This window comes from Notechis scutatus, chromosome 1 (genome assembly GCF_049901735.1).
Source record: "Notechis scutatus isolate UNSWTSFEM ecotype Mainland chromosome 1, rNotScu1.2, whole genome shotgun sequence".
Taxonomy (NCBI): domain Eukaryota; kingdom Metazoa; phylum Chordata; class Lepidosauria; order Squamata; family Elapidae; genus Notechis; species Notechis scutatus.
In genome coordinates this window covers 176351047-176375098 of record NC_142009.1, presented here as the reverse complement: position 1 = coordinate 176375098, position 24052 = coordinate 176351047, and the positions used below count along the sequence as shown (strand labels likewise).

General features: G+C 39.2%; 2 protein-coding genes across 2 annotated transcripts in view; one reads left to right on the top strand and one right to left on the bottom strand.

Moving 5' to 3' along the window:
- DNAH7 (dynein axonemal heavy chain 7) overlaps positions 1-24052 on the bottom strand; it is a 158490-nt gene that overhangs the window by 1424 nt on the left and 133014 nt on the right. Inside the window, exons 52-63 of the mRNA XM_087949540.1 lie at positions 23214-23408; positions 20542-20634; positions 14846-15022; positions 13357-13518; positions 11313-11513; positions 7789-7950; positions 7005-7190; positions 5173-5310; positions 3469-3699; positions 2244-2396; positions 1181-1358; positions 251-354 (exon numbers count right to left, since the gene is read on the bottom strand). Of these exons, the coding sequence (XP_087805666.1) occupies positions 251-354; positions 1181-1358; positions 2244-2396; positions 3469-3699; positions 5173-5310; positions 7005-7190; positions 7789-7950; positions 11313-11513; positions 13357-13518; positions 14846-15022; positions 20542-20634; positions 23214-23408 (1980 nt within the window). The remainder of the gene's footprint in view (positions 1-250; positions 355-1180; positions 1359-2243; positions 2397-3468; positions 3700-5172; positions 5311-7004; positions 7191-7788; positions 7951-11312; positions 11514-13356; positions 13519-14845; positions 15023-20541; positions 20635-23213; positions 23409-24052) is intronic.
- Positions 16944-19842, top strand: LOC113412395 (baculoviral IAP repeat-containing protein 5.1-like). The gene is made up of 4 exons (XM_026667986.2): positions 16944-17232; positions 18254-18363; positions 18787-18907; positions 19385-19842. The coding sequence occupies exons 1-4, from the start codon at positions 17095-17097 to the stop codon at positions 19598-19600; spliced, it is 585 nt and encodes a 194-aa protein (XP_026523771.1). The 5' UTR covers positions 16944-17094; the 3' UTR covers positions 19601-19842.

Below are 24052 nucleotides of genomic sequence, written 5' to 3'. Positions count from 1 at the left end.
TCCCCTTTTGCGACTTTCTGACCAGCAAAGTCAATGGGGAAACCAGATTCACCTAACAACTGTGTTAACAGTTTAAGAACTGTAGTGATTCACTTAACACATGTGGCGAGAAAAGTCGTAAAATGGAGCAAACTCAACAAATTTTTCACTTAACATAAATTTTAGGCTCAATTGTGGTTGTAAGTTGAGGACTACATGTAACTACAGTTTACTAGGGGGGAAAAATCATGTTTAGTAGGAAGATACTAACCACTGGCATATTATCATAAAGGATTTTGGGGTAAGATTCCCCTAATTTCTTTGTCTTCCTGTTCCAACGAGCTCCATCCAAGAATAATCCATGAACATAGACTCCTGGTTTTTTTTGTTTGAAAAAGGAAAGGATATGTTAGTATAAAATGATGTGTGGAATTTTGTTTTGTAACTGAACTTTACATTGGATTATGACTTTTTATCATTCCCATTAGGGAAGCCCATACCTATAAATGGCTTCTGTGCAACTCACAAAGACAAACCTCAGGCAATGATTATTTCTGCATTCAGAAATAAACAGATAGGAGGTAGGTTGCAGCTTTGCCCTGGATTAGTTTCAAGGCCCATTTACGTGCGGTTTCCCATTCAGAAGTAGGCTTTCTGTATCAAACACGTGGCCATAACAAATAATTAGGCCACAACCTATCCTCTTAATCTTTGTGATAATTTCATGGAATTTACTATGACCAATTTTCCCAACATGAATTTGTAATTCAATTAAACTAGTAATGGAATATAAAGAAAATATTATGCAGAGGATCAAATGGACAAAGGGTAGGGTGGCTATGATACACACACCTCTGCTTAGCATATGGACTTCCGTATAGAATCAGCCCAGTAATGGGATTCAAATTTTTTTTTACTACCAGTTCTGTGGGCGTGGCAGGGGAAGGACACTGTAAAATCTCCAGAGGTGGAATTTGCTGGTTCTCCGAATTACTCAAAATTTCCGCTACCGGTTCTCCAGAACTGGTCAGAACCTGCTGAATACCACCTCTGTATCAGCCTAACTTCATAATGATTTTGAGAAGCTTAAATTCCATTTCCTCAGTTTTCCACCCTGAGTGTCTTAGATGAAGGGTAGAGTACAAAAATGCTAATTAAAGTTCTCCCAATTATGGGACTGCCAATCTGATTGCATATTCACCATCTTCGGGGCCATGTTTGTATTCCTTGTCTTCCAGAACTTCATAATCAAAACCTAGGAGATCAATTGGGATGGTATATTTCCGGGCAAAATTCTGTTGGGCACCAGTTAAGAAGGCTTGTGTGAAGAAAAATCCAGAAAGCCAAAACATAGGGGGAGTTCCACTTTCAAACCATGTCTGCAATGATAGGATGCGGAGGAAATTTAGTTTAATATTAACACATGAATTCACTAGGTTGTATCAAGATGTATCAATGGAATGCAACCTGGATTCCCAACCCCCAGCACTTTTTAGAAATGGGCAAGCCTTGCTAAATGTGCCATGAGTGACAAAGGAAAATCAGATTTTTGCAAGTTTTGTAGGGAGATTGCCTCCTGTTTGTGCAGGACAGTGGACCCCACGGTGTGCCAGATCCTGGGTTCTGTCAACCCCAACTAACGTGTCCAGGGATTGTGACTACCATATTATATTAGAATGCTACATTTTCTACCTCAACTCTAGATAGTAGCACAAGAACACTCTAAGCAGCTAAAAACGATACAATTGTCTTGTAATGTTCTATAGCCCCCTTCAGAATGTCTAAGAATTATATTTCCTGTGTTCCTTTTTGTCAACGATGGCAAACCATATTTCCTCTGTCTAAATTCAATCTAAAATCTTATGATAAGATGCTTTAGGAGCAGGAAACTTCACCAAATTGTTACCACAGCATAATAGTAAGATGGGTTTCCAGCACTTAAGTTTATGTACTTCTGTTTGAGGTGACTTCTGAAGTGCAGGCATTCTGGAATGGGAAAAGTCAGTATTCTGTGTTCAGTGGCACAACTTGAATAGACAGCCATTGTACTAGGTTATATAACATTTGCCCTAATACACAAATCTCTGTAAACAATATTTGCCCAGAATCTGAACTAGTGCTTTGGATATTAATTATACCTACTTCATGCGATGTGTATCTATAAGAGTATTTAAAGCTTTTCCTATTAAACGTGCTAGGATGATGAATTTTAGTTACACATATCTGAAGTGCACCCAGATCAAAATTTTAAGTGAAATGCTCACCTGTAGGAATTTCAATCTGGCAAGAAAATCATTTACATAGCTTCCAAGAGGTTTGAGGCTTGGATAAGACTTACTCATCCACATGCCTGGAATTTTTCCTTTCAAAATACTATTTACTACTTCTTCCAGATCTGCAGACATCACCACTAGACCCTGTTTGAGATACAGGAGAAAAAAAGACAAATAAATGGATTTATCCCTCCATATCACATAGCTTTTACCAAATATTGCTTCTAGGGTGTAGCTTAGTAATTTAGTCTCTATGCAGCGGTCACTCAAAATCTGTCACTGTATAAGCTTGTACGCTTGAGTTAGGTTGATACGTGATTGCAGCACATACAGTGAGCCGCTGCTCAGTTTACATCTTGTTTATTGTTAGGGTTGATACACTTCATATTTCTGTTACACAGTTTAGTTGTGGAAGGACAGATACACAATGATGAGACAGACGGGTGCAACAACTTTGAAAATTAACTACTGTATTTCACCCTCTACCACTACTTTATGTTGCCCAGGCATTAGAGTCAGGCGACATTCAGGTTTAATCAAGTGTTATTTATTGTCAATACTTGTATTTGGTAAGTTCTATCACACAGATCATGAAAATGCGAATTTGTTAGTTGGTCCTTCCCATACAGTCAGATGGCAGCTATGTAAGGTGCGTATTCTGTACTGTCTTGGATTGTGTAATTGAACATACAACTACTCTACTGTAGTTGTGTTTCCAGTCACACTTGGCCAATAAAGTGTTCTGTTCCATTCCGTTCCGTTCCATTCCAGAAGGGGAAAAGGCTTAAAATGGAGAGTCCATGATAAGTTTTTAGAAGAGGGAAGAGTTGAAAAGAGAATTTAGTAGCTCATTGCTCAGTTTGGGTCACTGACATTTGAGCATCAATTTTGGGGGAATCTTTCCAGCTGCATAGCAAGCCACTAGCTTAGGTTGCCGTCTCCAAAGTGTATTTCCATGGCTTTTCATCCAACTCCTTGTCTCTACTGCTAGATTTCTAAAACAGCAGTGATGCATAATGCTGAGCATGTTATTATAATTGAGAACCGCACCTCCCAAATAGTGGTGAAGGCCAGAGCTCAGGGATTATTGCAACTCTTCAAACTAAAAGAACTATTGGGCAAAACCCCCAAAGACTCCAGTGAAACTAATGGGAGCTGACAACTACTCTTTCCAACCTCTTCAAACTAAATACGCTTTCTCGTCAGCTTATCTTACCTTGATTGCTTTCTGAATGTTGATGCAGGAGTCTCGTATAGTTTGCAATAATTTGTTAAATCGGCCCATCTCTTGGACCAGCACGGTGTTCATGCTCTGGGTGTAGGTGGTTGGGTATCTCCTCATTGCTATTTCAATGTTAAAGTCAGAGGGAAGTTTACTTTGGATGTCACTTGACACCTCGCGAACAATTTCATCAGACGACTTGGCACCAGCACCTGTTGCACGAGACTTTTTACAAAACAGAGAGAAAACGAGCAGTGAAATGCTGCAAAACCTATTAGATATTTCAGCTCATCTGGAAGAACTTTTACTGGGGACTTAAAACTTGGACAGAAATAGCCTGTTGATGTCATTTAATTCAGATGCAAAAATTGTGTTTCTTGCATTAGAAAATCTGGGCTTGGAGCCATTTTGTGCTTTTTTTTTTAATACTCTGGCCATCTTGGACAACATAAGATTTAATATAGCTGGCTTAGTATTATTATAAAGTAACATATCTCAAGGGCAACAAAGTAGGCTGGGTTATCCTTAGGAGGGCAATCCACTTGAAACAGCTTTCGTATTAGGGCACTATTGAAATCAGCAGGAATGAAGTGTTAATCTGCTCCCAGCCCAGTTTCCCATCTGACCAACTAGCCAGCTGAAAGATCCTATGTATGGATAAACAAACAAAACAATGTTAAGATAGATCAGACATGTCAAACATGTGGTCCACGGGGCTGTCCCGGAGACAGCGAGGAATTGGCCCCTGCCGCCCCGGGCCCAGCCACGCCCACTCAGTCAGCCGCAATGACCAGGCCACACCCACCCTGGCCCCCCAATGGCAAACAAACTCCTGATGTGGCCCGCGACGGGATTGGGTTTGACACCCCTGCCCTAGATGGTAGACCTGTTCCGCTTGCTTCATAATCAAGCACTTGTGCAATGTCAAAACTTCCAATCATGAGGCATCCTGTGTGGAAGGGCACTGCATGGCTTGAAGATCTATGTGTGCCTCCCAAGCCCCTGTTGTTGTGACTTAGTTCTCGGTTTGCCTGCGTTTTCCTATGGAATGGAAATATTTTCATCCTTGGGGAAAATGAAATTGTACAGTAGATCTGAACCTTGTGTTATGATAAGTTTGGGAAATAGAAGTAAAAATAGGAAAGCATTACAGACTGAAGGCCAGGATGACTTCCTAAAGTACTGCAGACATCTGCACCCATTATTGCTAGTGAAATTCCCAGAAGAAAGCCGCTACTACTGTATATTTTGGAATTTATTGGAGACACTTAAAAGCTTTACAGTACTCAGGCAATTCAGCATTCCTTTTGAACTGTCCACGGTTTATCTTTCTGCATGCATTTTGGAAACTGCTCTTGTTAAAACCTAATTGTAGTATTTCACAGTCTAATATGCCAGACAATTCACAATATTACAGGCCCACCACAGGGAAGAAAAAGCTGGTTTTCTGCATTTCAAACACTATCCCACCAAAGTGAATAAAACCATCTGTTAGGAATATGAGTCACCTAACAGGTGTTTGGGTTAGAAATATATAAACCAGGATAAACATTTTAAAACTGTATCTTTAAGAAAATGCAAAACTGTAATTAGATGTGGTTTCTCATAAGATGGAGTAGCTAGGGGTAGCTAGGTTCGTAGTCTAGCTAGTAGATGGGTTGGGTAGGTTCGTAGTTTTTGAACTGAAAATGGACACACCTGTGTGAGAAGAATATTATCAAATAGCAACTGCGTTTCAGCTTGATCCTTGGTGATATCAGCATTGGAGTTCATCCCAAAAATCTCTGGGGCAGGATTCAGAGGTAGAGTCTTAGTGTATTCAATGTAACTTTGATACTGAAAAATGATTAAGTACAGTGATTAATTAGTAAATTGATCCTGAATTGCATGGAGCTATAGGTCTGCCTAAAGCCAGTTTTGTTGTAGTAGTAAAGGAGACAACTAGAAATCAACACAGGTACATTTTACTCCCGTCTTAAAGCATGAAAGCCCACTGGGTGGCTTGGGCCATTGGACCAATCTCTCTCCCTCCCCCTCCCCCCCTCCCCAATTCACCTGACATAATTGTTGTAGGGGAAATAGAGGAGGAAGTAAGAATGTTGACTGCCTTGAGGAGTTTATTAAAAAGTAAGGTGGCATAAAATATCTTAAAAATATATAATCAAATGAACGGATTTCCAGCCTGAGTTCATTGACCATAAATGGCTTGCTATGAAAGGACATTACTGATTCACTGAAGACTTGACTGTTAGAAGAACCTGATAATATTGAAGGTTAAAAAAAAAGGTAAAGGAATCCCTGTGAATTTTACTCTGCTAGTCGTTGTTGATTCTAGAGGCAGTGCTCATCTCCGTTTCAAGACCATTGAGCCACTGCTCTCTAAAGACATTTCCGCTGTCATGTGGCCAGTATATCGTCACAGAGCACTTACCTTTCCACCAATGTGGTACCTATTTATCTACTCGCTTTTGCATGCTTTCAAATTGTTAGGTTGGCAGGAGCTGGGGCGAGAATGGTCACTCAACCCACTCATGTCTTGAACCTGGGCTGCCATGGGATGGGGTGGCAGCCCAGGTTCTTAATAGGACAAGCCCAGCATCTTAATGACTGGGCCTCTGCACTGCCCCCCCCCCCGCCCCCCAGTGAATGAAGCTTTTATCTCAGTTAGGCAAATGTGTCTCTTAAGTGGGCACCTAGATGCACTCTAGACCAAGATACATTACACACATACACCCCTTGGTATCACAGTCAGGAGCCAGGTCACAAAAGGCAAATGGAGCAATGAAGAAGAAGTGTGACACACACGCAGCATTCCTCCTGCAATGCTATGCTTTCCTGAAGCTGAATGATGGGACACTCTAGAATTTATTGACAATTTAATGTAGAGATATGGGTCAACCTGAATGGCTTTAAAAAAGGATTAGATCAATTTGTGGAGGAGAAGCCTCTCATGAGTTGGAGTTCTGATGGCTATATATTCCTTCCACTGGAGGCAATTTTGTTTTTAATACTAGAGAGACCTGAGCAGGCACAGGAAGAGACTCTTTTTACAGCTCTTTTTTTTTTATAGTTGCCTCTTTGCCTGAACCGCCACTGCTTTTCTAGTAAAGGGGATTTAGAACCTCTGATGGATGGGAGTTAGATCTTCTCTGTGAAGTGATACACAACATTCCCCTGCTGCTCAGTATCATCTTCTGAAGCCCAATAGGAACTTTGAATCTTCGACACGTTGAAGGATGCAGGCATATTGCAAAGAGGTTTTTAAAGTACTGGTCGACAGCTACACCAGAGCCATCTCGTTTGACTCCAGAGAATGACCCAGAAAAAATTATAACATTTTGTTTTTTGCTGTGCAGGAAAATTATCCATGTTAATCCATTTTATCCATTATCTATGCTTGAAAAAAAGAAATAAAGAGATCCTCTGCAGCCATTTATAGACGCTGATCATTTAGCATCAGCCTCTCACCTGGATTCCCTTCCATTCAATGAGATTTGGTCAGAAAAACTGTTGTATGTTCAGATACTTACTTCTCCTTCAGGAGGAGCATAGTAAATGCCACTGGTATCAAATTTGTAGTTGGGATCCATCACAATAATTGGGTTATAAAACTTGTTTAGAATGCTGCGCAATGTACGCCGATCCCAGTCATCAGTAACTCTGCCTCCATAATTACATTCACCCGTCATGTAGCGGATAGCATCAAATGGCAAGTCCTGGAAGAAGAAAAACAAGGGTTTCCATGACATACCTATCCACTCACTTATGTTTTCAAATCAAATCTTTATTATAGTCAAAGACAAGCATAAGAAGAGTGGGGTAGAGCCCATTAAAAGCTTAGAAAATACATCAGGGTCTAAATAATAATTATTATTATCATCATTATAGAAATATATGTATGTATGTACAGTATTTATGTATGTATCTAAAGGAATCTAAAAGGAGAGATAGGAGCATTAGATGGGGAAGAGGAGTGTTTTGGAAATAGGATTTAGTAATGTTCAGAAAAGACAGTTCCCAAGATTGTGAACTCCATCTGTTGAAAATATATCTATTTTAACAAAATTATATTGGTCTTTAGCATCCCTTTCCAACCCCCTACATTAAACAAACATGCCTTGTGGCTTCTCAAAGTTCCTGAGAATAAATCATAACCTCTGCGAACAACATCAGAGAGAAATCCCTCCCGTTTTCCCAGTGAAGAAAGTTTATTTATGTAGTTATTTTTGAAACAAACAAACAAGCAGTTACTGCAGACAGCTCTTTCAGCAACAGAGAGAACAAAACTGACATTGTTTTGGAATCATTCAGTACCTCATACTGATTTATGAACATATTCAACTGCTGCACGCTGATCCGCAGGTCGGTTTCATTAAACTCGTAGGGAATGTTCCAACCCAATGGCCCAAATTTTCGCCTCTCTTGGACCAGGGCATGAAAGAAACAGAGGCCATACAGGAGCTTCTTGAATTCAGCCTTTGGAAAGGGAGAAAAAGGAAAGGCTTATCTACGCCATTCTTCTGCCTGGTGATTCTCAGTTGTGCTACTGTGGTTAATTCAGTGATTATTTTCTTTCTTATTAGGCTACCTGCTTCCCCCAAGGAGTTCATTGCAATTAAGATCAACCTTCTTTCTAGATCCGTTTTCTAGCGCTGAGGCAATTCGGAACAACTGAACTTCAACTGGAGAGCTACATCATGTGCTCCAAGGCAATCTTTGAAGATCAAGCTAAACACACTCATATTTTTAACCTAAAGATGCCCCCAGCTTCTTCTCCGCAGCCCTGGAACACCCTCTGAACACACCTGCTGAAATCAGGGGGCATGGAACAAGCCTTAATATAAGCTAAACGTGCCCTAGCCTAGAAAATATTAAATTTAACACATCTAAAGAGAACCATGGTGGCAGAGTGGTTGGAATGCAGTACTGCAGACTACTTCTGTTGACTGCTGGCTGGCTGCAATTTGGCAGTTCGAATCCCACCAGGCTCAAGGTTGACTCAGCCTTTCATCCTTCCGAGGTGGGTAAAATGAGGACCCTGATTGTTGGGGGCAGTATGCTGACTCTGTAAACTGCTATAAACTGCTTAGAGAGGGCTGTAAAAGCACTGTGAAGCAGTATATAAGTCTAAGTGCTATTGCTAATTAAAACTTCAATCCTTCAGCAAGAATTCAGGAGAAACTAAAAAAGAAAAAAAAAGGCGCATTTCATCCATTTGCATTATCACCCAATCCAAAGACTGTGTATGACCCCAGAAGTTGTCCATGGTTATCTTATATGAGCAATGGGAAAGGGAGGAATAGCAAGTGATACCCTTTGGTTCATTGTGCCATTGTTACATCCCTTGTGGTGAGTCGGGCATCATGCCCTACCTCACCTTTGTTTTAAGAAAGCTTCTTTTAGCAATACCAGCAATAGCACTTAGACTTATATAACGCTTCACAGTGCTTTTACAGCCCTCTCTAAGCAGTTTACAGAGTCAGCATATAATGCAGGCATCCAGCAGTTAGCAGAAGTAGCCTGCAGTACTGTATTCTAACCACTGCACCACTGCAGCTTTTAATTTAAACAATACAGGTAGTCCTCAACTTAAGACCACAACTGAGCCCAAAATTTATCTTGCTAAGGGAGAAATTTATTGAGTTTTGCCCCGTTTCACGACTTTTCTTGCCGCATTTGTTAAGTGAATCATTGCAGTTGTTCATTTAATAACATGGTGGTTAAGTGAATAAGGTTTCCCCATTAACTTTGTCAGATGATTGCAAAAGGGAATCACATGACCCCAGGACACTGCAACCATCATAAATATGAATCAGTTGTTCAGCATCCAAATGAAAATCATGTGACCATGGGGATGTTGTAATGGTCGTAAGTATGAAAAATGACCATCAGATTTTAGCCAAAGTGCAGAACAAATTTCCTAACTGGAATAAAAGTTGGACAATGGAACTAATGATCTAGCAACGTGATGGGATCCACTTTGTTGGATAGGATCAAGCAGAAGCTAGAATGCCATATGTCAGGGAAGATTTATCCTGGATTATGTCCCTGGGCAGGAGCTGGCACTGGGCAGTTCTTCCAAATGTTTAATTTCCTGAATCCCATTGAGGGCAGAGGGTCTGCTTGGTGCTTTGATGGAAGCGTCCCATTTGCCCATAGAAATGTAAGCCTAGGAAAGGTAATGGGCACTTAGGAATGGAGGCTTTGTGAATGCCATACCCATCGTGTTACCAATTAGTGTACAGCAATGTCTCCGTGGCAGCTGTTCTGTGAGGCTATACATGACATGTTCTCAAAAGCCAATGTGTCCAACAACCCCAAATTCCCTGTTAAGAGTGATAGTTCATGCAAGTGAAAAGGCTGAGCTAATCCCAGGCCTACCTTGTGTCTGTCTGTGTGTGTGTGTGTGTGTGTGTGTGTGTCCTGTATCCTCTCCAGATGCTTTCTTCCCAATCAGGCAAGATGGGTCCAATTCCAAAGTGAAACTGAATTTAAACACAATTAATATTAACTTAACTAAATGATACTGATCTGCCCAAGTACTGAAGCTTTTTTCCTGCTGTTATGTTAGAAAGGCAGGGCGGAATCAGGGGTGGGATGCCACTAGTTCTGCCCGGTTCTATAGAACCAGTAGCTCTGAAGAGCAGCAGATACAGAACCGGTATAGCAAAACGTAATTACCAAACCAAGAGTTCCACCCCTGGGCAGAATGGTCAACCAAAGCTACAGAAGAGTGCATGAAGAACCTTGGAACTATGGGTTGAAGTGTATAGGCAGAGTAGAAGAGGTTCAGCTAGCCTGCAATGAGAGCGATCTGTGCTAAACTTGAAGAAAAGAAAAGAAAAGAAAAGAAAAGAAAAGAAAAGAAAGAAAAAAAAGAAAAGAAAATCAAGCTGCTCTCTTTTGTAGGGTTTTAAGGATCAGATGGGAAATAGAACTCTGTTGGAGTCTGAAAACTATGGGTTTTTCTCTTTCCATGAAAAGGCCCGAAGTCTCCTGTGACCTTCTTTCAAGGAAACTCAGCCTTGGGTAAGCAAGGCAGCCCCAAAATTTACACAGTTATGAAGTGAGCTCCTTTTTAGGAACAATATGCAACCTTTGCTTCTGAATGATATATTTAAAACCTGCAACCTAAAATGCCTGCTATCGCTTCTTTTCAGCATGTTTGCAGTTTTAACTTTTTTAAAAGTTTCAGATATTTTTTTTAATTGCCAGGCAAGCAGAAAAACATCATCATCTCACAGTTTAAGCACAACAATCTCCCATTCTTAATTACGACACCGATCATGGAAATTATCTTGGGTCAAGCGCCTTCGCACTCTGAAACCTAATTATGAAAACAGCAGGTGGCTCCTCACTTGAAGCTGTTATTCTAAAGAAGGTAGTGATGAGAGCCATCCATCAACTCACAGAGCCATTTTCCCCCTCCCAGTCCTATGAAACCAGCATTTTAATGCTTTCGATTAAAGAAGGTTTGATTCGCAGCAGGGCAACCCTCAGCTCATCTTCAGCTGCAAAAATTTCTCCCCTGCTTTGCAGATTTGCATTGGGAAACTACTTCCTCCTGGCTTCTTTAAAAATGGGCACACAACATTATTAATGGCGCACCACCGACGCTTGCTGGAGGAGGAATAAAGCTTGGCGGTAAAATAAAAATACAATTTTAATAAAGCCTGCTATTAACTGCATCCCAGGAGGCAGCCATAAAGGCACGTTTCTGTGCATAGAAGGGTTATTTCATTGGGTAGGTTATAAACCAACAAAAACACAAGCCAGCCCGTAAGAATCTGCCTGAGCTGCTTTTTACAAGAAAACAAGACCAATCATGGAATACTAACAGGCTTTTTGCAGCTGTTAAAAAACTCCACATCTGAGATGGGGTCCATTAAATATGACCTGACCACATTTGCCCGTAGACCTTTAGGGGCCTCGTTGGTCATCTTCACTCCATTCTGGAGCACAGAAACAGGGAAGTTAGGAGATGGGTAGCTTGTGAGCCACATACGGAAATCTGGATGTGTTGTATCTGGATTCAGTTCCTAAAGGAGAAGAAAAAGAAACTCAGTAAGGAGAAGAGATCACCAAATCAATTCTTCTTAAGGCCAATGCACATTCAAATATATTTATGTTGAATAACTGTTTTTATAAATGGGAACAGGAAAATTGCGATGTGCATTCATGTTTAACCTGAAATCATGTATTGCTGAGGTTGTTAACTTAATGCTGACCAGATATTTTAAATTATTCCTATAATCCTAGGCCATCTTGTTTGAGGTTTACGATAGTTGTAGTTCAATAAATGCAGAAAATGCCAGATACAGTAACTGCTTCCCTTTAATGGAAGTACTGCTTCTCCATACTTGTTCTTTGCTTTCAAGCACAGTTGAGATATTATGCCATATATTATGTGGGCAAATGTGCTAGATCTATTTATGTTTTAGTAGTATCCATCAATCAATGTCTGATATAATGGTTATATACTCCAGGTTAAAAACTAATTGCTACCATTGTAATCTAACAGATATTTCTCTGTGCACTTCTATATTTGAACTTCTGAGATAGCCAGTGCCCATTTAGGCCCATCTAATTTAACCCCCTCAAAACCCATCTTCACAGAACTATTAAAATTTGATTTAAAAACCAATATATCATAGTTTAAAAAATCAGGATGATACAGTCTAATTCAATATTAGAAATAAATGCACCCTGCAGGCCAGACCTAAGCATACATGCTGAAAGTTGGATTCAATGAAAGCTACTACTCATATTTAGAGCCCCAAGGTACTTTCTCAATATTACATTTTATGAAGAGTTTATTCAAGGTAAGTATTTAAGGATTAAGTTAATTCTGAAGCTCCAAAACAAGTAAAAATTACTATTTATGTCTCAGGGTTATTGTTTCTTTGTTTGTTTGTTTGGTTTTTTTTTGCTGATTGCTCCAACCATTTCACCCTGCATGGAATAATACACCCTCAGAAATTCAAATAGCTATGGAAATGATGAGGCTTAAATGGAAGAAACATTAGCTAACTTGACGTGTTGGCAAATAGCATTACCACTTCCTTTGCTGAGACACTGGGCAGAATTAGCTGATCCAGTCAGAAGAGGAAGCTGATAGCTTCTTCAGCCCTCCCCTCTTAAATCCAAGAACTTCTGCTCATTAACATTTCCTCTTGAAGAAACCCAGGTGAGCAAAACAGAAAGGGAAGAAGGGAGGGGAAAGACTAATTGATAAAGGATTGTCCTTCCAAGTTGCCCACTCTTGGATCTGCCAAGCAACCTATTGGCGAAGATTCTTTTATTTATTGATGACCCAAAGGTATTTATTTGTTGGTGCGCTTGCATACTCTCACAAAAGCCAACTTTATATTAACTAATGAGCTGAAAAATCAAAATTTCCAATAAGATTCAACAAATAATTAAAAGGAGTTTTTTGTATCATTTCGCTATCATTTAGTAGTCATGTAGATTGGTTCAGCCCAGATTTAGTAGGCCTGCCTCCTACTTCATCCACATATTCCTATTCATGGCTTCATGCATTTTATCTTATTGCCTTCAATTCAGTTGTAATTTTTTCCCAACATCACTTTCAAGATCCACGGATTACTCAAATGTTCTTTTTGTTCATAATGTCACATTTAACTTGGCGGTTGTTACTCTCCTTCTGCTACCTTCCTTATGAGCCAATCTGAGTACCGTCATCTTTATCCAACTCTGGCTCCTTTACCGTTGTTCTGCTCATTTCACCCACAAAATTAGCCTAAGAGTTATGACTCATCTTTTTTCTACATGACATCAGTGCCTAGAACCTTAGGCTCACCAAAAAAAGAAAGAAAGAAAGAAATAGCTGTCATCATAGTTTAAGCTCCTGTTTGTACTCACCTCACAGACTTTCTCCAGTGTGGGCATCCATGAGGTTGCAAGATGGCAGTTCTGCAGAACCACCCAACTACCTTCTTTTACAGCCTTCTCAATCATGCGCATAGCAATGGGGCCTTGGCCTTGGCCCAGGGACAGGGAGGTGAGTTTTGATGCACCAAAGCCCTGTACATATAAAACATCCATGGGGAAAAAAAGAGGGAGGGGAATCATAAAATGTTGCAGGAGCACAGCGAGGGTTAGATTGCAGTCAACATTTAGAATCCTAAAGAAAGTCTTGTTGAAGTCACATCAAGTTGTTAAGTTTCATGTATGAAACAAATGCAATTGGCAATGATCTTCTAGAAGGCATTCCTTGCCTTTCTTTTATTGAGTTGAGAGAGGTTACTAATAAGATTCACCAAGGCTTCTTTCGCGTAGCTTCTTCTTACCAATTCTTACAACACTTGACAGTTGCTGAGTGGTAGTGTCTTGATTTCATATTTCAGAAGATATTAAGTAAAGAGATTGGTAAAACCCTTCGATTTGGCAGCTGCCCTACCCTGTCAACATCACCAGCCAGCAGGAAAGCTGCCCATCTGTCACTGCATTACTATGGTTTTAACAGATCATTTAACAGATCATCGACTTTAAACAAGAGAATTTGCTTCCTTTACTTTGAGCAGACAAAGGGAGGTGAGTTTAAAGGGCTAAACTTTGCTTCCATTCTCTCTGGGTGTGCATGGTTAAGGCCATGTCAGAACCTCTATGTCTGGGAAAGCTGATGGCTAAAAACCAGCTTTTCCTCTTTTTCATCTCTTCTTGCAGCTTAGGGTAGCTGATTGCCAGAGTAGAGAAGTAATGGGAAGAGTTTGGCTCTTAATCTATCAGGAGGTCTCCAGCTTGACAGATCAACTAATCTTTGGGACTGAAATCCATTGCCTCTACTGAAATTAATATGTACCGAAGCTTGTGGATAAAGGATACTCCTAGTACTTTAATGGATACAGAGGACCAAGGACTCAGAAAAGTGACTGCTCATAAATAGTGCAGCCTATATTCATTCAAATACTAGTATGTGTTATCCATGATGCATTCCATAAAAGAATAAAAACAATTACATGAACAGTATTGTCTTCCTTCCACAGCTCCCTGAATGCCAGCGTGTATAATAAGGCATACCTCACATAAGAGAGCAAGTAATGATATGAGCATTGTGGCACAAGCTCTGTCCCTTTTGTGTGTGTGTGCTGTGATATTGCACACATGTACACAAACATGGCAACATCAGTTATGTCATTTTGACAATACTATCACATTCTGAGATGAACCCACTGGGCTTCGTCTATGAAAATCAAATCAAGCCTGTAAAATTATTTCAACGGATGTTCCCAGCAACCCTGAAGCTTTTTGCTCATATATCATCCCACTGAACAAGCAACGCAAATAGCAGGCACTCCAGGGTTAGGCCTCATATCCACAGAGAAGCTCAATGAAATAGTCATCCACATACCTGATCATCGGCAAACTTGAGAAGAGCTGCCATGGGATCTGCACCCGGGGACAACACAAAAATTAGTGGAGCACAGCAGTGGCTATCCCCAAATGCTTTGTTTAAGTCAAAAGGAGGAGGCTCAATAAATAGACGGCCCAAGTTGTTAATGATAAATTCTTGCACCATGGGAATAATCTAGAAAGTCAAGAAGGCAAAAAAAAATATTAATGAGATGGTTTTTCTTACAAATCATGATATATATGATTGATTTGTGTTTTTTAATAAAAACACACACTATTCACGGAATTTCAAATGCCGTCCTTCTACTTCCAATTCTTTTTAAAAATTAAAAGGAATAATTTTGTTACAAGAAAAAAAGGAAAAAGTGGAAAAGAAAAAATTTACTAGTTAGGTAAACTTCTACAGCATCAACTATGAGATTATGTTCATATTAGATGCCATGTCCCAATCCATCTTTCTCTAACGTGGCATATTCTAAATCAGTATTTTTTTAAAAAAACTTTTTTCTCTCAAGAGGCCTTCCTGTTTTAAAAAAATTATGAAGGACCCCCCAAAGGGCTTTTATTTGTATGAGTTGTATTTATTCATGTTTACCATATTAAAAATTAAAACTGATCCATTCACTGCTACTTTTGCTTGATGGGCTTTTAAAAATGTATTATTTTTTAACATAGACTAGCAAATAATTTTGTCTTTGCAGACCCCTGAGGGGGTCAAGGGGCAGCGGGGGGGGGTCCCAGGGACCCTAAGATCATATTTTAAGAACCAATGTTCTAAATGATAGTAGAGTAAGTATAGCAATTCTGTGTTCATAATATTTGCTGAAATCCAAATCTCTAGGGGTAGGGATAAGCAATATGTAATGCCTTCTTGCCACCAATGGGCCAATGGATGCTTCTCATGATAGAATAGAATAGAATAGAATAGAATAGAATAGAATAGAATAGAAGAGAAGAGAAGAGAAGAGAAGAGAAGAGAAGAGAAGAGAAGAGAAGAGAAGAGAACTCTTTATTGGCCAAGTGTGATTGGACACACAAGGAATTTGTCCACTATTCTGCACATACAAACATGCTGAAAGAGAGGGTGGAAGGGAGGGAGGGAAGGGGAGGGGAGGAGGGGGACGTATAATGTTGGCATACAATGACAAAAGCATCAGACATTACCACCTTTATTTATAAAAATGCCTCTGCCTTCACTGCAGAAAATAAAAATTGTGATGACTTGGTTTATATAAACCTGCCATAAATCAGCTTCAAAAAATGTACCACCACTAGATAGCAGAAAAGAGATGCAGGATTGTTGCTGCCACCTAGTGTCTATACAGAAGTTTGCAGCCCTACTTTACAAGCATTCCCACCAGCCTCAAAAAAAAAAAAAAAGGCAAAAATATATTGGGGGAGTGGAAGGCAGAAAATATCCTGAGTGGAAGGGGGAAATGATAGAATCAGTTTGCCTTCTGAAAAATGGGTAACTTGATAAGTTGGCATAGTTAACAGTCGTTTTGTTTGATTGTTCACAACTTAGGATCAGAAGAGTAGGCATACAGTGCATTTTGGAAAACAAAATACTTTTTAAAATGCTTTGAAAATTCATATGTGCCCACAGGCTCCAAAAAAATATTCTACCTTTCTCTCTCACTTTGGCCCATCCCCTTACATCAGAAAAGCTGGGTCCCAGTGCCAGCTCAAGCAGGGATACAGGCAAACAATGGTTCTGTATTATTAGGGTGGTGAGCAGCCAGGATTGGTAACTCTCAAGAATTTAGGCAAACGCAGCTTCACGTGACAGGAGCAAGAAAAGCAGCACCTGTTTCAAGGAGTTACTGCAGAATTAAAGGGAAAGGAGAATCCCAAGAAATAAGATGTCATTTACAGTAAGTAACCAATTTCTGTATTGGTCATTTTTGTTAAAGTATTTTATTGCTTTTATTTTTTGACATTGTTTTAATGTTTATTTTACTTAACATTTTCTAATATATTAATGCAGACTTGTTTTTTGAATTAGTGTTTTAATTCTAAACACTTTGAGATTTACCTCTAAGAGGAAAAGGTATTGTACTGATTTAGATAGGTTAAACTATCCATGTTTATCCATTTTTTTCTCCCAACTTTTAAAGGTTGATTAACAGGTGACATCAATTGAGACAGCTAAGGAAATGCCTTAAATATGAAGCCAAAAGCCATACAAGCATGCGACTTTGAAAGAAAGTGTGGTGAGAATAACAGTTTGCAACATTCATAGCCTACATGGAGGCTTTCCTGAGAGAAATCACGTCAACTTCCAAGAACCTACTTGATTTCAGAGAAATGTATGATTATAGAAATCGCTTACAGACCTTAACTGCATGGCCTTTTAAGGACAACTGCAAATGTACTCCTGAGAATGTAAGTCTAAAAGTCCTGAGAAATCTTTGAAAAGACCCTCCATATTTTTTTTCAATGATGCATATTCATTCAAAGTAGAGTTCAGCAAGGCTTTCTCTGAATAAGTATAGTCTTACCTTGAATAATACTTTCAGCTGTTCTTAAAAATTGGACTTTTCCTCCCCTCCTAAGAAGGGAGCTATACATTACGTTCTAGTAAACCTCCAAAAGGGAAGGCTTTGGTTTTTTGTTTAACATTTCAGAAGAGGAAACAGAAAAAGATCTACTCCCCCTGTCCCAAACCTGCAAGCTTTATTTCTCAATTTTGTTACAAACCTCTCTAGTTTTTAAAAGAAGCCCAGGCTGACTCCCATATATTTTTCAATAAATTGTAAGGGAAAGCTCTCATAGGTATATCTTTAAGCTGGGGAAAACCATTGCTTCTATCAGCTTAGGAATTCTGTCCTAGGAAAGTTCCAGTCGAGGGACTAATATTGTCTTTAAAACCTGCTCTTCTTTCTTGACTTTGAGCCATCTTTCCTTTAGTAAAACTAAGCTGTCTGAGGTGGCTCTGTAACAAATGGAACATGCAGGACAAAGGAGATGCAAGTTTTGGTATAAGCCTAGCAAAGTTTCCTTTTTGGAGGACTGCTTGGCTCTGGGATCTCCTGCAAATGGGGCATGTTTGGTAGTTGAGAAAAAGGTGGAATGTAAGGCAGCCTAAGCAGAATTGTATAGAATCTGCAGGCATGCAGATTAATTCCGGATGCAGTTTACTTTTCAATATAAATGAGATAAATGGTAAGCAATCTGAACTATGCAGAATTCTCAGATATAAGCCAGAGTCCAACAATCCGCGCATAGCTTAGCACATTATGTTAGGCTGGCTCCTGTGACTGATTCAATCTTTAAGGAAACATAGCTTAACCTCATGGTATGAACAGTCATTAGTTAAAGATCCAGCTGACAGCAAACAATATCCCATGAAGCACAAAAGTTCTCTCTCGGGTCTTCAAGGTGTCCTTATCCACTTTTTATGTAGATGGCCAAGGCTGGCTTTATCCATCATCTGCATGCAGAGGAACTTGATGTGGCCAAGTGCTTCTTCTGCTTGATAGAGTTGGAGGGCTGGGAGTCCAATCACGATCCCTGGTATGTATGGTCCGATTGGTGATTTCCGCCTTGAGGCAGCTCAGACTAAGAACGTTTTCCGGGCATTTGTGGAGGAGGTTAGAAAACAATTTCTTGGCTGGAGCAGAATTACTTCTGATGGGTATCTGTTCACCTTTAAGGGAATTTCATACTATTTTTTTTTTAGCTCCCACTGAGGAAACAATTCAACCAACCTAATTTACTTGTTGCTTTACAAAAGTATATGTGATGAAAATAACTGAGTAACTTATTGCATAATATTACTGTGTCACTGAATCATGCTGGAAGACATGAATGGTGGGCAACTGCTTACATGGAAAACATTTACATTTCTAACTGTAGTACTAAGCTGTGTTCCAGAAAGTTTCTCCTACTTTTCCTGCCTTGTTCTACTTCTTGCCAATGGCCTTTTTTTCGTGGCAGGTTGGAGCACTCCAAGCGTAGCCAAGACTCGTGTGGGTTCTTGTCCCTTTCGAAGAATTTTGATGATCTGACAGTAGAAGAATACTATGAACTAGAGATGGAAAGGGTCAGAAATTTTCTTGTAAGTAATGGAATTGATATCAGGAGAGCTGAGGTGACCTAAGCAATCTGAACTTAATAATGAACTTAAAGCAACTCCTGACCCCATCCACTCCTTAGCAAACTTATCTTTTTCATGGGTCAGTGTGAAATGTGGCTTCTCTTTGTTTCTAAAAAATCTTGCTTTGTTGCTGCTGACGTACAGCTACTGTACTTTGTTGCTGCTGCTGACAGCTACTGTTTTTCTCCCTATTTTTTCTCTTTGACAAGCATTGACAAAGATTTAGTTTTTCTCCCCTCACAGTAGCCTAAAATCATGCTGGGCTATGAGCGTGGATCCAAATGAGCAATTGAGGTTGGAAACAATTACTGTCAAAGGTGTGGATACTTTCTTTGAAAAAGGAAAGCTATTAATATATTCTGCAGTATCCCTTGTAGTTGTTCATGCTGTCTATCAACCAAAAATTGTGGCTAACTGAATTCTCCACTTGTTTTCAAGTGCAAAACAGGCCGAAGTATAATAAACACCTTTGAAAAAGAAGCAGCTCTAACAAGGAAACGTCTTGTGGATCATTTCATGAATAAATACCAGTACACTCCAGAAGCGGAGACTTCTGCCGTTTGCAACAAAAGAAAATTGTGTACCAGCCAACAAATGGAAGAGAATGGATTGCAGCTGACAGTCTCTTGTGATGACAAGCACGGTCAGAGGTAAAGGCTACCGAAATGTGAACAAAGGCCTGGCCTGTAATACTAGCTAATATGACATAAATGGAATCTTTGGTTAGCCATTTATATTCCTGATACTTTTATTGTGTGTAACGCTTGTTCTGCATAAAGCCAGAAGGAAGACAGACTGAAATAATTCTGACTTATGGAAGTAATCCGCTAAACTGAGATATTGTGTTTGGATAATAAAAAGATAAAATTTTGAATAAAGGGTTTTGGACAGACTAAGAGGGATTTATTTTCAACAGCTATCCAAATTTATTCAATAATATATCTAATAAATAATATGCACAAATACAATTCTCAGTGTAATGCCAACTCTCCAACATGTTGCTTTGGCATCACACAACAAGGTATGATGAGTTTCCCTATTTATGAACTTGTGTGTCACAATAGTGTTCCTTCATGAACAAATATGAAAAAATGATTTTATTAATATATCTGCTATTCATTTTTTTTAATCTATTATCTGACTCCTATAAAACTGAAGACAGCAATACTTTTACATAAAATAGTCTAGAAGTAACCTGTGTGAATTAGGGAAGGGGAGAGGCAGTTAAGAAACTGTTAAATGATCCATTGGAAATGTCTATAAAGTTTGTCAAAGGCCACTGTATGTATAAAAAAAACAAGAATATTTACCTAGAATCATCAAAACAAATAAGCATCATAGTAATGTAAGGCAATCCGTGTTTCTGTGTCTGGAAAGTTCTTGTCCCTTTTTCCATTCTCTGATGTAACAGGAAGAGAGAGATGCACCCAATAGTAAATTATTTACCCACCACAAGTAAAGATTCTTCCCCCAGCTATTCCAGCATTGGCTACTTCCATCGTAGATTTAAAAAAAGACACAGCTACCCTTTTTAAGCTACCCTTTTAGATAGCACTGTCTAACATACATTTGTTAAACCAGCTGACCCTACTTACTTTGTCAGGTCTCAGACAACGAATGATTAGCATCCTCTGGAACCCTTCTAGTTTATTTTGCCACTCCTCAGGGAATTCCTCATGGTGAGGATTCTGAAAACACAGACAATTATTGAGCAAAAAAAATTGCAAGGGGAGATTATAATGCCAAACAACCAAATAGAAAATCTTCAAAAGATTCAGCTTCATATCATAGAAAGTTCAAGTCAGGATGTAGATAGTCCTTGACTTATGGCCGCAATTGGAACAGGAATGTCTGTTACTAAGTTGTGTGGCCATTAACTGCCCAATTTTACGACTTTTTTTGCTATACTCATTAAGATTGCCAAACGCAATTATATGATTCCTGGACACTGCAACTGACATACAATCAACATACATGCTGGTCACTAAGCACGCCGCTCTACAGTCATGTGACCACGAGGATGCTGTGACTGTTGTGTGAGGTGTAAGACTGTCAAAAGGTCATAAGTTGAGAACTATCCATATGAATCCAAATGAATCATTTTTTACAGTCCTACCTTCAGCCTCACACATACAAGTATGCATGCATGTGTTTATTTGACTGCATGCACATTTCCAATTTAAGCTGAAACTTCACTTTTTTACAATGAGCTATAGTTCATGAAAACTCGGGTGATAATTATCTGCTGCTTAAGGTGCCAGAAAAAATATTTCGCTACAGAAGATTAATATGGCTAGCTTCTTAGGAAATTCATTCAAAACACTTCATGGAAATCTCCAGCTATTTCTCAGTCATTAACTCCCAATGAAACAATTGTCCAATAATTTATTCTGGACCATTAGCAAACAATTTGCCTATCCAAAAGTGTGGTTAATCAGCAGTTATTAAACCACGATCCTATGTCTCAATGACATTGGAACTATTGTCAATGGAATGATGACAGCTCTGCTCCCAGTTTTCTGGGGTGGCTTCTCAAAAATGTTTCTGCAGAAGCTTCCTCCTCTTGCTTCTTTCAGAATGGAAGGTTTTCCAATCATCTGCAACTAACATTAATGGAAGGGTCATTCGCATTTACCTGATTTTTTAATTCTAATTTATTTGACATAGCGGGGGTCAAAACATGAACTCTCTTGCCTCAAAGGAAGTGTGCTCTATCATGAAACTAAGTCATTCCCCAGTCTGTCTCTGTATTCTATTTAAAAACATACCAACCTAATAGCCTCACCTGAACATATGAACCCATTTTAAATTGAGAGCTAAAGTAGGTGATGCTTCAGTGGAACCAATAGATGCTATTTAAAACCTAGCACATACATGGAGGCAGATAAAGGAACTGGAGGGGGAGCAGACCACTTCCTCTCCACATACTGTGGTCCTAATCGCAACAGGATTACTGTATATCTTCAATGAAGTAGCTAATATAGGAGTAAGACACATACTTTGTGTGTAGTCATGTTTATTGCCCCGCATCTAGCAATTTTGCTGGACCTCAAGAAATGGCTTTTCCCTATTCTGTTCCATGGTAAGTAGTGGATTTTGAATCATTCAAGCATACTCTCTAACTCTACTACTTAGAAGCACAGCAAATGTATTACCCTCAGAAAGTTCCAGAACTTACGTATTCCAGTGTCTACAGCTGCCCACCCAGCAAAAAACTGAGCTGTGGTCAATTTGGACAAAGCAATACTTCATCAAACTGGGTTCATCAAGCACTTCTCATTAATATCCAATTAATAATAATAAAGCTTGAGTGCCCAGAGAAGCCATTGAGATTTATAAATATTCCAATAACTTTAACAAGAAGAAAGAGAATCTGAAGGTTAACACAGTCTGGTTTCCAGCTTTATAGTGACTTAAAATAAAACAGGCTTTAATTAACCAAAGCCATGTAGAACAGGACTGTCAAATTCCTGGCCTGTGGGCCAGATGCATCACACACTGGCCATGCTCACCCACATTTTAGCAAAGGGGGGGAAAGTCCCAATATGTCACATGACGATGCCATGACAACATGAGTTTGAACGTTTTGAGTAGAATCAACAACAATCTCTCAAATGTGAATGTTTCAAAAAGAGAGCAATAAAAATTAGCTCCTTTGGAATTCAAAATTCACCTAGATATAGAACCAGCCAGAAATTGGTTTTCCAGAAATATGATAAGATGGTCCAATTAGCAATTGGTTCTGCTATAAACACAAAAGCTCTGTCAGATCCTATTCAGTTGCATGTGAGCTCCTGAAAAATATGTTACATTGCTATCACCTGAACATACCAGCTACAGCAAAATATCAGAATATCAAATAGCAGTCCTTAACCTACTAGCCCTGAAGCACATCTCCATTAGATTGATGCTGGCCTTGAAAACCTGCATCAATATATAGCCTGCTTTTCATTAAAAATAATTCTAAAATGGAAACGATAAAATAAATGATAAAAGCATATCAGAAGTAAAAAAAACCAGACCACAGCAAGGCTGGATCTACAATAAAAAAAAAAAACAGTATGTGAACTGTTTTGAATTTTTCCTAGTAATCTAAAAGTTGATATTTTTCCATTAAAATTACCAATAATTATAAAAGTAATGATTGTTCTTATAAACATAGTTTAGAATACAAAAATAAATATACATATGGGAGGGTTTAATGCTGAAGCAGAGATGAATGCTTATTTAAATAAGGAGGAATGTAACCAGATAATTACAGTCCTACCAAACTATCGTATACAGTTTTCCATCCTTCCTTCAAGCGTATAAATTCCTTTCGAATACTTCTGAACACTGGCAAATCATCCAGGCGGCAGATTTCATCCCATGATTTCTGGGGAAGCCAGGGGCAGGGATTAGAATAAGGATTGTCCAGGCCTATCCCGCCTGTTAACAGAAACTTCCACTCATCCTCATTAATCTGCAATGATTGCAAACAAAATAAATTACATGAAACTTTGAAATGCAAAATGCAGTTGTTTTATGCAGCCAAAAGTTCAGAGACTGTATTTTTCAAATTTGTTAAAAATTGCATCTGATTGGAAGCTGATTACTTACCCCCAGGCCTCCTGTCCTAATGTCTATCCTGGACAATCATGCAAACATTGAAAGAGAACAAGTAAAGGGAAGAGAAGAAGTATTTCTTCTCTCAGTTTTTCCTTGGGCAATGCTACCAACTGAACTCAAATGGAGAAGAGTATAGTAAGATGCAAGGATTCAAGTTTCAAGGTGTTCTGAGTGCAACCCTGCAAATTACTGGAAATGGGAACTGTTGGTTACTCTAACAATGCCCTTTTATGGCCAGAAGACAGCCATTTTGAATCTGAGGTGACAAGGGAGAGATCAGATCAAATCCTTCCAAATCTGTAAAACTAGGGATTCTGGTCTGGTCTTTCAGCATAGCTGCAAGGACCAATCATCCAGGAGGACCCCAATGTTAATGTTGATCTGCAAAGATATGCATCATTTCAAAATTATCCCTAGGGTCCAAATGTTCTGAAGTCCCAGGGCATCATGAGTTTTAATGTTGTAATTACCTTCTCTGACACAGTCTCTGTTGATAAG